The following is a 15141-nucleotide window of genomic DNA, read 5'->3' on the forward strand; positions in this document are numbered from 1 at the left end:
TCATATCATAGTTTCGACCACACTCCTAATATTGGACCTATTAGGGAATGTGTTTATGCACATACTTCATATCATTAAAATGTTGTCATATTCAGGACTAGTAAGTGTTCCCTTGACTCTGACATTTTCTGAAGGGAGATATGGGTTCCACCCATGGTTAGGGTTAAAAGTTGGGTTTAAATATTGACTAGGGTTTCAAAATTGGGGTTGGGTTTCAAACTGTTTCTAGTGAATGTTTCAACATACTCAGGTTTAAAGATGGAGAGAGCCATGTTGAAGCATTTAAATTCAGGGTTTAACTTTATTTTTATCCAAATGAGTTGGTGTATACGTATAACAAAGTTTGAGGTTTAAAACTTCAGTTTGGATTTAGAATCATGTGATCAAGGATTTAATTTGAAAGTAAAGTTTTTAACTGAAGTAAGCGTTGCAGCACAAATACTTTCAATGGTTCAAGGCCATCGTTATAATTTAGGCTCAGGATTTTCAGACAGATTTTAAGCACATATTAGGGATTCTAGTTGGGACATGGTAGTGTTTAGTCAGAGTTGGGGTTCCCAGTTAGTTTCAGGTGATAATGTTTAGACAAAGCTATATTAAACAAATGCAAAGGTCTCAAGTAAGCTTTTCTTCCTAGACCAGTCTTTAATCCATAGTTAGACTTTTAAAATGCATTCTTCAAGGGTTAAAGTTATATTAAGTATCAAGTGGGATTTCAAGACCAAGGTTTTAAAATATTTGAAATTATACTTCGGGTTTGGTTGGAATTTTAAACAAGTGGTAAGGCGTATTCACATTCGCATTTAGTCCAGACCAAACCGAAAAAGTTCCTGGTGCACACCTTTTTGGCTGGTGTGAATGCTAACCAGTGAACTCTGGTTCAGATCAAACAGCTGGTCCGAGACCTTTCTGACGAAGTGGTCTCGGTTCGCTTCTCAACAGACCATGGTGCGGTTCACTTTATGTGTGAAAGAGAGCATCGTGTTTTAGACCAAAACTGAAATCATACATATTTGCACATAACAAGGTTCCATAGCCACAGGCAGTATGGGAAAGGTCTCTTTAGCACTACCTCAGCTAACATGAATTGGCGTTGGACATGAATTGATGAGAAAACAGAATTTCTCCTAGATATTTACACATAAAATCAACGTATCAATGCCCTCTCTTTGTCAACTGTTCCGATAGTTGGATGAACCATATCAATATGAACAAGAGTGCTGCAAGCTGGTGTTCGTTGACTTTTTACTCCTCTATTTTAGTATTACACTGCACAGATCATTTTGTCCAATGATTGGAGGATGTCTGCACAGGCATAGGTTTGTTTTCAATTAATGGGTTCCTTGCAAAAATTGCATTGGGAAAAGGAACTGCACCAAAAAGGTCTGGAGCAAATGTATTTTGTTTGGTCTGCACCAAAGAAAACAAAATACTTGGTGTGAATATGCCTTTAGTTTCATGCCAGCTTCAGCTCAGATGAAAATTTCAAAGTTTAATATCTGTCTAACTAAGGTTTTAAACATCACATGGAGACTCAAAAGATGAGTGATTTTTTTTAAACAATATTGACTTGTGGATGATAAACTGCATCAACAGCCTTCTCATGTTAATAATAAAGATGTATTTGTTCATTATTTCTGTCTGTTACTTTGTGAGACATTAGGCAGTATTTTTTTCAGTTTGTTCCCAGGGGCAATTATCAGTTTATTAAAAGTTTTTTCTACAGTCAACTTTCAGTTTATTTTGGTATTTTTTGAGGGTCTAGACGTCTTCCTCCGTGTCCATGTCATCCTCCAAAAATAACACTGGTAGATCATTCCGGAGCATGGCGTAGTGGGCCATGTTGTAGAATCCCGACATCACACAGCAAGTCAAAGCACTTCGTGAGATCAGCATGTCACAGGCTGGAGACCACAGACCCGTGGTGAGGTCATAGTACTCTACCAGCTTTGTAGTTGAGACCCCGTTGAACCCTCCAGCCACAAAGAGACGGTCCTCGATGACTTCGATGCCAAAGTTGCTCCGAGGGCAATCCATGGGGGCCAGGATGATCCAGTTGTTGGTCTGTGGGTTGTAAGCCTCAGCGCTTGTCAGTCGGGTTTGACCGTCATAGCCTCCAACCTACAGGATTAAAAGCATAATTAACAGACAACAAATGTATAAAAATGTTTTCAAATAAAGGAAAGGATGGATACAAAAGACAATACAGGGAGTTACGATGTCCTCGTCCTACAATATTTCGACGCCTATGCCGCGCCCACCATTTAGTCCCCAAAACCATAGTTTTGTCTTAGCTAGTGGATAGGGCTTGTCTGTGTGTGTGCGCCAAGATTATCTTTGCCTTTTTCCCTCTTTTTTCACATTATGAACCCAAAGAAGAAAGCTGAATCTCCCTGTATTTATATATATATATATATATATATTTACATCTGTATTTATATATAGTTTTGTGTTTACACAGACCTTACGTCTCCAACAGTCAAAGTCCGCAAAACCAAACAACTTCCGGTTCACGTAACCTAAAAATAAGGACAGTAACGTAACTATCAGTTTGCATATGTGAAGGTGTACAGCATTTTAATTATTTATCTGAATGCAGTTTACTTTTTTTAACCCAAGTAGTTTGACATCAAATCTGACTAACTATGAAATCCCACTTTCATAGAAGGGCGGGTTACTTTGCCAGCGTAGGAACGGAACTCATTCAAAACTCGAGGACTCCCTGTAATGTGTTTTAGGACTGACCAATTTTGGACATTATTACATAGAACTGACTTACACAAAATCATTGAAATGCAGCAGTTATATCATTATCACATAAACACGATAAAGTGTGAACAATCTATTTCTTAAGAGTACTGGAAATCGGTATTAGGCTGGAATTTATGTAAAGTGTGTTTATCCGTAACATTTCCCTGGATCTGCACTTTAACTCTTTTTAATGGGATGAAATTCTGTTGACGATACACAACTGTTTCAGTCACTTCTGAATGCATTCATTCATTCATTCATTTTCTGTACCATGCATCCTCGTAAGGATTGCAGAGGTTGCTGGAGCCTATCCCAGCTGACTTTGGTCAAAAGGCAGACTAAACCCTAGACTGGGCGTCAGTCAGCCATAGGGCACAAAGAGAGCCAGCCGACCATTCACACTCACAAACTTACTGCCACCAGGGGAAAGCGAGCTCACGCCTGCTTGCACCGAAGTCAATGGAAGTGAACCACTACAACATCAGGTGACTTCTGTATGGAACCTTATCAACTACCCAGAACTCACAACAAGAAATCATGCTAAGAGCATAGGAAAAATATTTGCCCAACTCTTACGCAGCACCCTACAATTGTGAAACCAATGCTTCTGAGGTAGGGTTTAACACAATCAAACTATATTTTCAACTAAATATACATTGAGCAATGGCCTCAGATTGAATCATTGCCTGTCTTATTGTCTGCCAAAAATGTGGACATTCTTCATTCCAAAACAGTTGCCAGAGCCAATACATATAAGATATTGTAAAAAAGCTTGATAATCGTTTTTAAATAGGAAATCATTGTATCATGCACTTACTGCATAAACGTGATCAGCAAAACCAATGACTCCGATGCCACTGCGACGACTGCTCATCGGTGTCATCATTGTCCACTCGTTGGTGTCCGGACTGTAATATTCAGCTGTTTGCAAGGGCTCGTTTCCATTAAACCCACCACAAATATAAATCTGGACCCAAACGTCAGATCTGGTAAATAAAAGTAGACCTGCATGACAGACACCTTAATCCCGCCTACCTTGTCATTGAGGGTGGTGCAGCTGGCATCGCTCCTTAATTCATGCATGCTTGCGATAAGAGTCCATTGGTTGGTTTCAGGCGTGTAGTACTCAGCTGTTTTTAATCTCACACGTCCGTCATAGCCTCCCAGTGCGTAGATGCACCCGTTTAGCACTGTCACACTCACATAGCATCGGCGGGAGTGCATTGGCGCCACTTCCTGCCATGTGCGAGCATTTAGGTCAAAGCGGCTGACTGTATTATAATGTTCCGCACCATCAAATCCGCCAAGGCAGTAGACTGCGTCGTTGAGAAAGGCAGCACCACAGTATGCCCGAGGTTGCTCCATGTCATCGATAAAACTGACCCAGCAGTTGGCGTGCACATCATACGCTTCAATGCACTGTGTTGGGTTGGCGCCACTCCAGCCACCAATTGCCAGAAGAATTGCAGAAGGCAGACGGGGACGGGCCACCAGATTGCAGTAAGCGGACACAGAGTTTGCCACCATGTGGTGAATCACTCGGGTGGCAAAGGCGACCAAGTCCAAGCACTTGTTGTTGCTCTGCACCAGCTGATTGGACAAAACGTTGATGGTGATGAACTCCTCACTGGTCAGGGCGAGACGGACCTAAATAGTGGACAGATTGATATTTAGATCTCTTTTTAGATCCAAGCACTTTGTACAGGTGAGAAATATTTACAATGACGCCTCTCATAATCCCAACACTAATTATCCCCCATCGTTATGTAGAAATACTGCCCTCATGCAGAGATGTCAGATTTATTTGAAATGTCTGAATCCTATCAACACTTTGAATTGGCCCTTTAGGTATTTTTCCCATTATCATTCCCATTCAATTCAGTTAACTACTACTGTGTTGTTAGTTTTAAATTTTAACGATTACCTACTTTAACCAATTACTCATTACTGATCTACACAGATTTTTGCAATGATTTTTACCTCCCTCAACTACTTCCTAGGTAGTTGAACTTACTTTACCCAGGAGCACAGCCAGATTCCTGCCTCGCTCCCTTGGCGCGTGTGCTATCCACTGGAGGATGGCGTCATAAACAGTGTTCTCCTTCTTCACAATCAGGTCGTCTCTGTCCAGAATTTCACAAAACTCCTGCATGGTGAATTGCGGCAACTCCTCCGAGGCTGCAACGTCCTCAAAGTGGTAGAGAATGTATTGGTAGGCGCTGATCTGTAGCTCCGGGGTGTGGCAATTCTTGGTGAACTGCCAGATCCCGATGCAGTTCTCCGGACAAAGCTGCTCTGCCAGGAACACAGAGCAGGATTGGACGATGGCTGTCATGTTGAATTTATCAGCCGCGATCAACAAGTCCTTGACGTTGTCTTCGGTCACCATCACAAAGTCGGTGTATGCGTACTCAATGAAGAGCTGCATTATGTGAGGTGTAACACCTTGAATGACATAAACCCTCTGGTCTTGGGTGGACCAACGTAGAAAGAGGGCCCTAAACACAAGGATAAAAACACTGGTAGTCACTAATCATTTGTTAAGAAACATTTCTACCTAATTTTCTTGAATGAAAACAGTATTTGGAAGGAATTGTTTTGGTGTTTGCACTAAAACAGGGGAGGTCTTTCTTCCACTATTATTTATGACCTGAAATAAATCTGTACTTTCTACTTTTTCATGAAAAATAGACTATTTTTGTCAATTTCCACCAGTGACAAAAATAGTGAAATCAGAGTGTTAGTAAATATACATTTTACAGTTTAATATACTAAATAATTGTTTGCTTTTATGAAAGTAAATCTACTCACCCAAAGTATGGGCTGCGGTTGCATAGGATGATTTTATGGATATGAAACTCAACATTATGAACCTTGAGGACTGCATCACTAAGTCCACCAGTCAGTCGTAGTTCATTGTACACAGAGCCAGACTTAAATGGACTTTTACCATCATAACTCATCTTGAATTTGTTGCCATTTCTTAATAAATTTGGCATCTGCAGAGTCTAAGCAGAATCAAAATAAAGCAGCGGGGGTTCTGGGGCGTGGACAGGCAGGTAAAGAAGATCTGGCATTACATCATGTTAGTATTCTGTGACAAAAGCGATGGTTGCCATCAACAACGACATCATTCGCATCATCAAAGCATATCTACTTTAGTGTCAAGAAATACATCATCTTTCCTCCATGAAACCTGAATTTTAAATAGGAAATTGAAAACCTGTTTCAGTTGTTTCATAGTTGGTAGACCAGCTATCATATGGGGGAAGTGTAATACTCAAGCAGCGTTTTGGATTGTCTTGCAAGATTTTGTGCAATCTATAATTTTCTGCTTGCTGCATGTTTAGCTTGCTTTGCTGATTGGGTTCTGTTTTCCAGTAACTTCAGCCAAAATTCACTCCTAAATAGCAAACTAATTCATGAAGCTGTTAGAACTCTGGCTACTTCCAATGGGCTTATGAGAACTCCAATGAGCAATAAGGAATGCTAATCGGAAGCTGAGTCGGTCTGATAAGTGGAAACCACCTAGCAAGTCAAAAGCAGAGGTGAATTGACAGGAAAAGACAGGAGAGAGGAAGAAAAGCGAAGACGGACAAAATTTAAAAATCAGTTGCTTTGTTCTTGTTCTTCTTGGGGAGGATACAAACGAACTGCTACACCACTGTTATTTGGGAATCATTCAAAATTAAATTTTGTAAGTATTCTAGGCGTGTATACACAGCCATACTCTGGGCCGAATTTAGATTTTTTTTGTAATTGAGTTGATCAATATATTTTCAGGCATATTGATAAGGAATTAACAAACAGATATCCTACATGTTGTTCAGCCGCAAGAAGTGCTAAAAATATTGAGCTTTGCAGCATCTGTTTGCACATTAGATTTCCAAGCAGCTTCTTTTTTGTTTTCAGTTGTCATAAGCATAGTGAGTGCTCTTTTCAATCTCTGTTGTTTTCCACATTACTTCAACTTTTCCATCTTCTTCTCTGCTACTTAAACTTGTCATATGCATATTTCCATTATTTGTGGGTAAATAAACAGATATATACAGTACCCTATTTAATATTTTTGGTTTGTTTGCATCTTGTGTGTGTGCCGGATACACTTTTTGTAACGATAGTTTTGTTGTTGGCAATTTAAAATCATGTCAATAGTTTGAAAATGGTCACACTTTAATATTTTATCTGTTCTTTTGCACATTATGTCTGCTCTATGAACTTTTCATATCCATGGGTGTCAATCATCAAGCCAGTTGTCCAACAAGTAGTTGTCCATGTAAACTTGCCTTTTGATGCAGATCATCACAAAAATCAAAAGTATCATTTGAATCAATTCATAAGACCATGCGATTCTGTTTCAATTCCAGGTCAAGAAAGTAGAAAATAAAATGTGAATGATGATCCACTTTGTGATGCTGGTAATTTAGCCTGTATGTCTGTTGAAACAGCTACCAACAAATCACACCAGTATTTATGCAATGTTACTCCAGAAGTATACAGGTGAGGGTTACTGATACAGCTCATTTAATTTTTTTCATACTTTGGCTTCTGTATATATATATATGTATATATATATATATATATATATATATATATATATATATATATATATATATATATATATGTATATATATATATATATATATATATATATATATATATATATAGGCAAAGTGTAGGCAAAGTCAATAACAATTTCTATCAGAAAATGGGATACAAAATGAAAATGATTATAATAACAAATGCAAACACATGAAGGCAGGAGAAGTCCAAGGCGACATAATGCATATGACAGTAAGCAAGGCAACAGTCAACAACGCCTGATGACAGGTATCCTTAAATACGGTGCTCCTAATCCATGAACATTAGTGATGCAAAAAAATGGAAGATGATTTAAACAGTTTTCCCTTCAGAAAATGTGCTCAAATAAGGGCTTGTATGTAGAACTCACCTGAAATATTGGCTGCACTTAGAATGATCTTGAGAAAATAAAATTCAGCATTGACAACAGTAAACTACCCCTAGATGTGAGTGTGAGCATAAATGGTTGTCTGTCTCCTTGTGCCCTGCAATTGGCTGGCCACCGATTCAGGGTGTCTCCTGCCTAGTCCCCGTGGTTAGCTAGGACAGGCTCCAGCTCCCCCTGTGACCTTTGAGAGGATATGCACTTCAGAAAATGAATGCATGAATGAAATCTAGAGCATATGTTAAAACAAGAATCATCATTTTATTTGTATCCTATTTCCATGAATCAGTTTTCAGTGAGGTCACCACAGTCCAGGGCCTACAAGTCCTCCATTTCCAAATCATCCTCCAAGAGAAGCTCAGGAAAATTGTTTCGCAGCATTGCATACTGTGTCACGTTACGAAATCCAGACATCACGCAGCAAGTCAAAGCATTTCGGGAGATCCTCATAGATCTGGCCGAAGCCCACAGACCAGTTGTAAGATCGTAGTACTCGACATGGTTGGTGGTGGAGACCCCGCTGAAACCACCAGCCACAAAGAGCCGATCCTCCACCACTTCAATGCCAAAGTTGCTTCGAGCGCACTGCATGGAAGGCAACAAGATCCAGTTGTTGGTTTGGGGGTTGTAGGCTTCGGCACTAGCGAGGCGGTCATCACCGTCGTACCCACCAACCTTTATTAGGAAAAAAGGCTAGGATTTTGGAAAGAATTTGAATTCAAAGGAAGTCTACAGTTTGTGATTCCAGACTTACTGCGTAAACATGGTCAGCACAGCCAATGACTCCAATACCACTACGACGGCTATTCATGGGGGCCATCACTGTCCATTCATTTGTCTCAGGGCTATAATATTCTGCTGTTTGCAAGAATTCATTTCCATTAAAACCACCACATATGTATACCTGGAACCAAAGGGGTTTGTGGGTGAATGAAACGCAATCTATCATTTTACTATTTTTCCTAACCAATGATGTAATTTGATGACTTTATGCGAGACAATTTGGTGTAAAATGCCAAGAATATCCTTTTTAAGCAAATTCAGTTGGCAGTTTTTGCTTACATCTGCAAACAGCTGGATTCTCGTTATTTGGCTGACTGGATCAAATTGAAATATTTGGCTGTTTACATCTAAACTCTTTGCCCAGATTGATCATTTGTGATTGGGCTGTATGTAATTGGCCATTTGTGAGTGGGTTTGTCGGTGAACAAGTTTTCAAGACCTCGTGTGGTCATTACAAGTGTGCATATTTATCATAGTGGACAGGTACTTGCATGATAAGGTGCAGTAACACCATTATCAATTTGAAATCTGCTCATATGTAGACCAATTTAAATAACAAAAGCATTTGCAGTCCAAGCACATCCCACAACAATGAAAAAGTTCAACTAGTCCACACACCAATTTTGATGATGCATGAAACAGTATTCCTATTCTTTGCCTACCTTGTCTTTGAGGGTTGTACAGCTGGCATTGCTCCTGTGTTCATGCATGCTAGCAATAAGAGTCCACTGATTGGTCTCTGGCGTGTAGAATTCTGCTGTCTTTAATCGTACACGTCCATCGTAACCTCCTATAGCATAAATACAGCCCTTTAAAACCGCCACGCTCACATAGCATCGGCGGGAATGCATGGGGGCCACTTCCTGCCAAATACGTTCGTTCAGGTCAAAACGGCTGACTGTGTTGTAGTGTTCTGCTCCATCATATCCACCGATGCAATAGATGGAGTCATTTAGAAAGACTGCACCGCAGTATGCCCGCGGGTGCTGCATATGATCCACCAGGTAATCCCAACAGTCAGCTTGCACATCATAGGCTTCAATAAGGTGCGTCGGACTGGCATCACTCCAACCACCAATCGCCAGAAGGATGGCAGAAGGCAGACGAGGGCGGGCCACCAGGTTGCAATACCCAGACACAGAGTTGGCTTTCATATGTCGCATCACGCGGGCAGCAAAGGAGACAATCTCCAAGCATTTGCTGCTATTCTGCACTAGCTGGTTGGTCAGCACATTGATGGTGATGAACTCCTGATTGGTCAAAGCTAGACGCACCTACAAGTGAAAGCAAGAAAAGGGAGTGAACCTGAGTACCGGGGAAACCCCACGCAGGCACAAGAAGAACACGCAAACTCCACAGAGGAAGGCGGATCCCCATGACTAATGTTCAATAAAGACAGCAAAATTAATTGATTTTAAATATGAAACTGAAATATTTCAGGCTGTTTGGAAAATATTCTATATTTATTCTCAATCTGGTGTTGGTCCGTAGCTTAAAAGGTTGGGTAATCAGTTCTCAAGACCAGAAGATTTGACTTACTTTAGCCAGGAGCATTGGCATATTCTTGGCCCGCTCCCCAGGAGCATGTGCGGTCCATTGAAGAATGGCCTCATAAACGGCGTTTTCCTTTACAAACAGGTCATCTCTTTCTAGGATGTCACAAAAGTCCTTCATAGAAAGTTGCTGCAACTCGTAAGATTTTGCGACAGCCTCAAAGTGGTACAGAATATACTGGTAGGCTTCTAGTTGCAGTTCAGGGGTGTGACAGTTCTTTGAGAACTGCCAGAGGCTAATGCAGTTTTCTGGGCGGAGCTGCTCTATTAGAAATGCACAGCACGTCTGAATGATGCCTGGTATGTTAAACTTGTCAGCTGCTATCAACAAGTCCTTGACGTTATCCTCTGACACAGACACAGATCCGGTGTAGGCAAAGTCAATCAGATGCTGCATTAATGGTGGTGTCAAACCATGTATGATATAGACCTTCTGGTCTTGGGTTGACCAATGCTGGAAAAGCTCTCTAGACATCAGAAACAGAGGTTATGTCAATATGTTTTCAATTTTGGGGACTCATTGCTCATTGCTTTGGCTGACCAACTCACACAAAATACAGGCTGCTGTTGCAAAGAATTATCTTGTGGATGTGAAACTCAACTTTGTCAACTACAATGACTGCATCGCTGAGTTCTCTTGTCAGACGGAGTTCATTGTATACAGAGCCTGACTTGTATGAAAATGAACCATTGCTACTCATCTTGATTGCATTGCCATTTCACACCTTTGGCTTCTGCCCAATCATATCAAGAGTCCAACAGGAACTGCACCATAGCTTACCCATGGCATTTTGTTTCAAAAGCCATTGCTGACATCAACGGTGACATCATCTGCATCACCAAAGCACCGATTCTTTAATTGTAGAGAAATTGCTGGTCGGTTCTGCCTCTTTAAACCAAGAACGCAACCGATTGGATTTCTGGTGAGGGCAAGATGGACAATCAACAAGAACTAAAACATAAACATGTTTTCATCTTTCATTGTGAGTGAAAACCATGGCAAAGGAATTCTGGTGACCAATTGTTAATTTAAAGAGGAGTGGGTAAAGCAAGAACATTATAAACAACAAAATATGTCTGAAGACTAAGGCCACATTTAAATCAAAAACGTAAAAGTGGTGTCTTATTGTGCAAGCATAAGTACATGACAATTTACCGATGTACGTCCTTTATGTAGGTGACAGCAATACCAAAACATTTCTTTTACTGTTCTGGAGTCAGAAAAAAAGTGTCTGGTTTTACAATTTAAGTTTTGTCTTTTCAACAATTTAGATCACGATGAATGGGCTGTCAAGACTTTGTTTTCAGATCCTTTTTCGGGCTCGCAAAACGACATATGCGTCCAAACGGCAGGAAGTTTTTATTATTGCATTTTTTCCTCGTCGCATAAAAGCCTTCTGAATAAGACTAAGCAAACAGGGCAAAAGGATGTTTCCGCCATATTGACAATAGATGAGAAAAAAAATACAATTTTAAAAATGATTAACGCCAACAAGGAGTTGCATGCTCTTTTTTTAAAATAAAAAATCAATCAAAAAAGTATCCCAAATTACAGCCTTCTGTTCAAAAGATGTTTTCCTTATACAATTCAATCTATACTGATATTACAACCAGAAAAATAAAAATCAAACAACAGTGGGAGTCTTATTCCGCATTTCGCATGAAATTCTAAATCTGGTAACACAAGATTCAGTTTGATATTAACTATGTAATTAGTTAAGTGTCTGATCAATTTTTGTTCAATTTCTGGCTGTTATCTAAAAATAAATATATTGAGGTAGTACTCCATTGATCCTGGGTGGGATTTTGCATGAGTTTATTTTTGCAAATGTAAAGTAAGTTTAAAAGCAATGTTAATAAAAGTTCTGTGGTCATTTTGTCTTTTCTGTTGATTTTATTTCACTTTTCAGCATAAAGTCTTTGTTATTCTTCCATAATCAGGTGCTCATCTTCAAAGATTAATGACGGCAGATCATTCCGTAGCATTGCATATTGTGTTATGTTGCAAAGTCCAGACATCACACAACAAGTCAAACCACTTCGGGAGACCCCCATATCACTAGCTGGAGACCACAAACCAGAAGTGAGGTCATAAAACTCCACCAGCTTTGTTGGGGAGACACCGTTGTGACCACCGGCGACGATGAGGCGATCCTCAACCACTTCTATTCCAAAGTTACTTCTGGGGCTTCCCATTGGGGACAACATGATCCAGTTATTGGTCAGGGGGTTGTACGCCTCAGCAGTGGCCAAACGGATTTCCCCATTGTAACCGCCAACCTTCATATGCAAAATAAAGAGAACAGACAAGAGTTTCTTAACATGAAAGTCATACCCAATCCAAATGTTTTTAGAGCTAGAGTAAAATGTGTCCATTTGCGCAACCTTTAGAAGTTGCAATGTATCTTCTATTCACCAAAAACTGATCTATTTAAGGAATCTCGTGTATTTTGAGGATCTTTCCATATGAACTGATTGATCACTGACATTTTGGACTATTTCTGGCAGTTTTTACTGTAATTTGCTATGCTACTTACTGCATAAACATGATCAGCAAAACCAATGACTCCGTTGCCGCTGCGACGGCTGCTCATAGGAGGCATCACTGTCCACTCATTGGTCTCTGGGGTGTAATATTCTGCTGTTTGCAAGAACTCATTTCCATTAAAACCACCACAAATGTACACCTGTAACCACATTAGCGTGACTTCCCAAATCAAGTAATGTCAGCAAAATTACATATATATATATATATATATATATATATATATATATATATATATATATATATATATATATATATATATATATATATATATATAGTTGAGTAAAATCCAAAGACTCATTCTGGAACTCTTGAGCCCTACCTTGTCATTGAGGGAGGTACAGCTTGCATCACTCCTCAGTTCATTCATGCTTGCAATAAGAGTCCACTGGTTTGTCTCAGGTGTGTAGTACTCTGCCGTCCTCAGTCTCGCATGTCCGTCGTGGCCTCCGATTGCATAGATACAACCATTAAGAACAGTGACACTCACATAGCATCGTCGGAAGTGCATGGGCGCCACTTCCTGCCATGTGCGTGTGTTCAAGTCAAAGCGGCTCACGGTGTTATAGTGTTCTGCACCATTGAAGCCGCCCAGACAGTAGATGGAGTCATTGAGAAAGACGGCACCACAGTATGAACGGGATTGATCCATGTCATCTACCAGGTAGCCCCAGCAGTTCGTGTGCACATCATACGCCTCAATGCGATGTGCCGCATTTCGGCCGTTGCGACCGCCGATGGCCATTAGGATGGTGGAAGGCAAGCGAGGACGGGCGACCAGATTGCAGTATCCAGACATGCAGTTGGTGGTCAAGTGACATATGACTTTGATAGCGAAAGCCACCATCTCCAGGCATTCGTTGCTGTTCTGCACCAACTGATTGGTCAGCACGTTGATGGTGATGAACTCTTGACTGGTTAGACCAAGACGGACCTATAAAGTTGTAAAAAGATGCCTAGCATATGTAATTAATTTCAGAATAGGGAGCATGTTCACCAGATTTTGTAGTGTGTGTGTGAGTGTGGGGGTGATTTTAAATGTATTTCTTTTTTAATCAATTCAATAAGCAAGACTCTGGTTGGGTAAAAGTTTGGTCAAGACCATATAATCTGAAACCAAAATTGTTTGAGCTTGAAACAGTTAAGAGGCTCTGAGGGGTTGGGACTGAACCAAGACTAGAACAATAGCTAATTGGCACAAAGTGAAAAGAAATACTCGTATACTGATGAAGGCAAGTATTAGGTCTTCATGTGTTCCCTAAATTTGAGTCAAGGCGAATTATAATCGAGATGAGACCTTGACATACACTGCCGGACCTTATATACAACAACCCTAGTAAGATACTTTGACAAACAAAATACTGTGCATCCTGCCGGCACCTACCAACACTCAATGTCAAAGGGCCTGACTTACTTTTGCCAGGAGCATTGCCACATATTCTCCCCGCTCTCGAGGGGCATGTGCAATCCAGTAAAGTATGGCCTCATAAACCGTATTCTCCTTTTTCACTATTAGGTCATCCCGTTCCAGAAAGTCACAGAAGTCCTGAATGGAGAGTTGCCACAACTCGTTTGATGTCGCCACTTCTTCAAAGTGGTATAGAATATACTGGTGAGCATTGTCCTCTAGCTCTGGAGTGTAGCAATTCTTGGTGAACTGCCAGATCCCGATGCAATTGTCTGGGCAGAGCTGTTCTGCCAGAAATGCGCTGCAGGTTCGAACAATGCCTGTAACGTTGAACTTATCAGCCGCTATTAACAAGTCTTGCACGATGTCCTCTGTCACAGACACGGAGCCATTATATGCAAAATCGACGAATAACTGCATTAAAGGAGCCGTTAGACCATGTATGGCATAGATCCTTTGGTTTGGGGTGGACCACCGAAGAAAGAGAGCTCTGAAAAGGATAGATGCATTTTTTAAATTTATCTCCACAGAAGGTCTCAGTTCACTTCATAAATTAGTCTCAAAGGAGTGGTAAAAGCTATGCAAGTCAAGCAGTTGATTGGTTCATCCTTGCAAAATTTGTGACTTAACATCTGACAAGGTTAGTCCTGTTACTCAAGTCCCACACGTCTGGTGGAAAAGAAATTATATTACACCAACTCACCCAAAGTATGGGCTGCAGTTGCACAAGATGATCTTGTGGATGTGAAACTCGACTTTATCGACCGTAATCACTGCATCGCTCAGTTCTCTAGTTAGACGTAGTTGGTTGAAAACAGAACCAGACTTGTATGACAACTGTCCATCATCACTCATCTTGAATTTGTTGCCATGACTTATTGCTTCCGACTTCTGCCAAAACCTCAGCGGAAGTCATGTAGTGAAGCAAATAAGGCAGCAGGTGTGTCAGCGGTAGATAATTTCTTATTCAACATTTACATCATTGTGGCATTCTCTGTCAGAAGCCTGGTTGGTAATCAGTGGTGACATCATCCACATCATCAAGGCCTCTGTGCTTTGGATTTAAACCATACATCACTGGGTTCAAATAGAATTCCCTGACAAAAATTCTAACGCTATAAGAACCATATCTTGT

At 40.5% G+C, this 15141-nt stretch overlaps 3 protein-coding genes across 3 annotated transcripts; all 3 read right to left on the bottom strand.

Annotated features, from left to right (window-relative positions):
* Positions 1-140: 140 nt before the first annotated feature.
* Positions 141-5733, bottom strand: LOC144086283 (kelch-like protein 10). Its single transcript, XM_077616178.1, has 5 exons — positions 5563-5733; positions 4766-5249; positions 3787-4398; positions 3569-3718; positions 141-2121 (listed from the first exon to the last, which is right to left on the bottom strand). Exons 1-5 carry the CDS (start codon positions 5712-5714, stop codon positions 1762-1764), a joined length of 1758 nt encoding a protein of 585 aa, XP_077472304.1. The 5' UTR covers positions 5715-5733; the 3' UTR covers positions 141-1761.
* A 2091-nt stretch (positions 5734-7824) lies between these two features.
* LOC144085868 (kelch-like protein 10) lies at positions 7825-10450 on the bottom strand. Its single transcript, XM_077615536.1, has 4 exons — positions 10040-10450; positions 9163-9774; positions 8472-8621; positions 7825-8392 (listed from the first exon to the last, which is right to left on the bottom strand). Exons 1-4 carry the CDS (start codon positions 10448-10450, stop codon positions 8036-8038), a joined length of 1530 nt encoding a protein of 509 aa, XP_077471662.1. The 3' UTR covers positions 7825-8035.
* Positions 10451-11970: 1520 nt separating this feature from the next.
* On the bottom strand, positions 11971-14885 carry LOC144086055 (kelch-like protein 10). The gene is made up of 5 exons (XM_077615823.1): positions 14710-14885; positions 14013-14496; positions 12921-13532; positions 12591-12740; positions 11971-12333 (listed from the first exon to the last, which is right to left on the bottom strand). Exons 1-5 carry the CDS (start codon positions 14859-14861, stop codon positions 11977-11979), a joined length of 1755 nt encoding a protein of 584 aa, XP_077471949.1. The 5' UTR covers positions 14862-14885; the 3' UTR covers positions 11971-11976.
* Between the last annotated feature and the right edge of the window lie 256 nt (positions 14886-15141).

This window comes from Stigmatopora argus, chromosome 12, assembly GCF_051989625.1.
Source record: "Stigmatopora argus isolate UIUO_Sarg chromosome 12, RoL_Sarg_1.0, whole genome shotgun sequence".
Classification (NCBI taxonomy): Eukaryota; Metazoa; Chordata; class Actinopteri; order Syngnathiformes; family Syngnathidae; genus Stigmatopora; species Stigmatopora argus.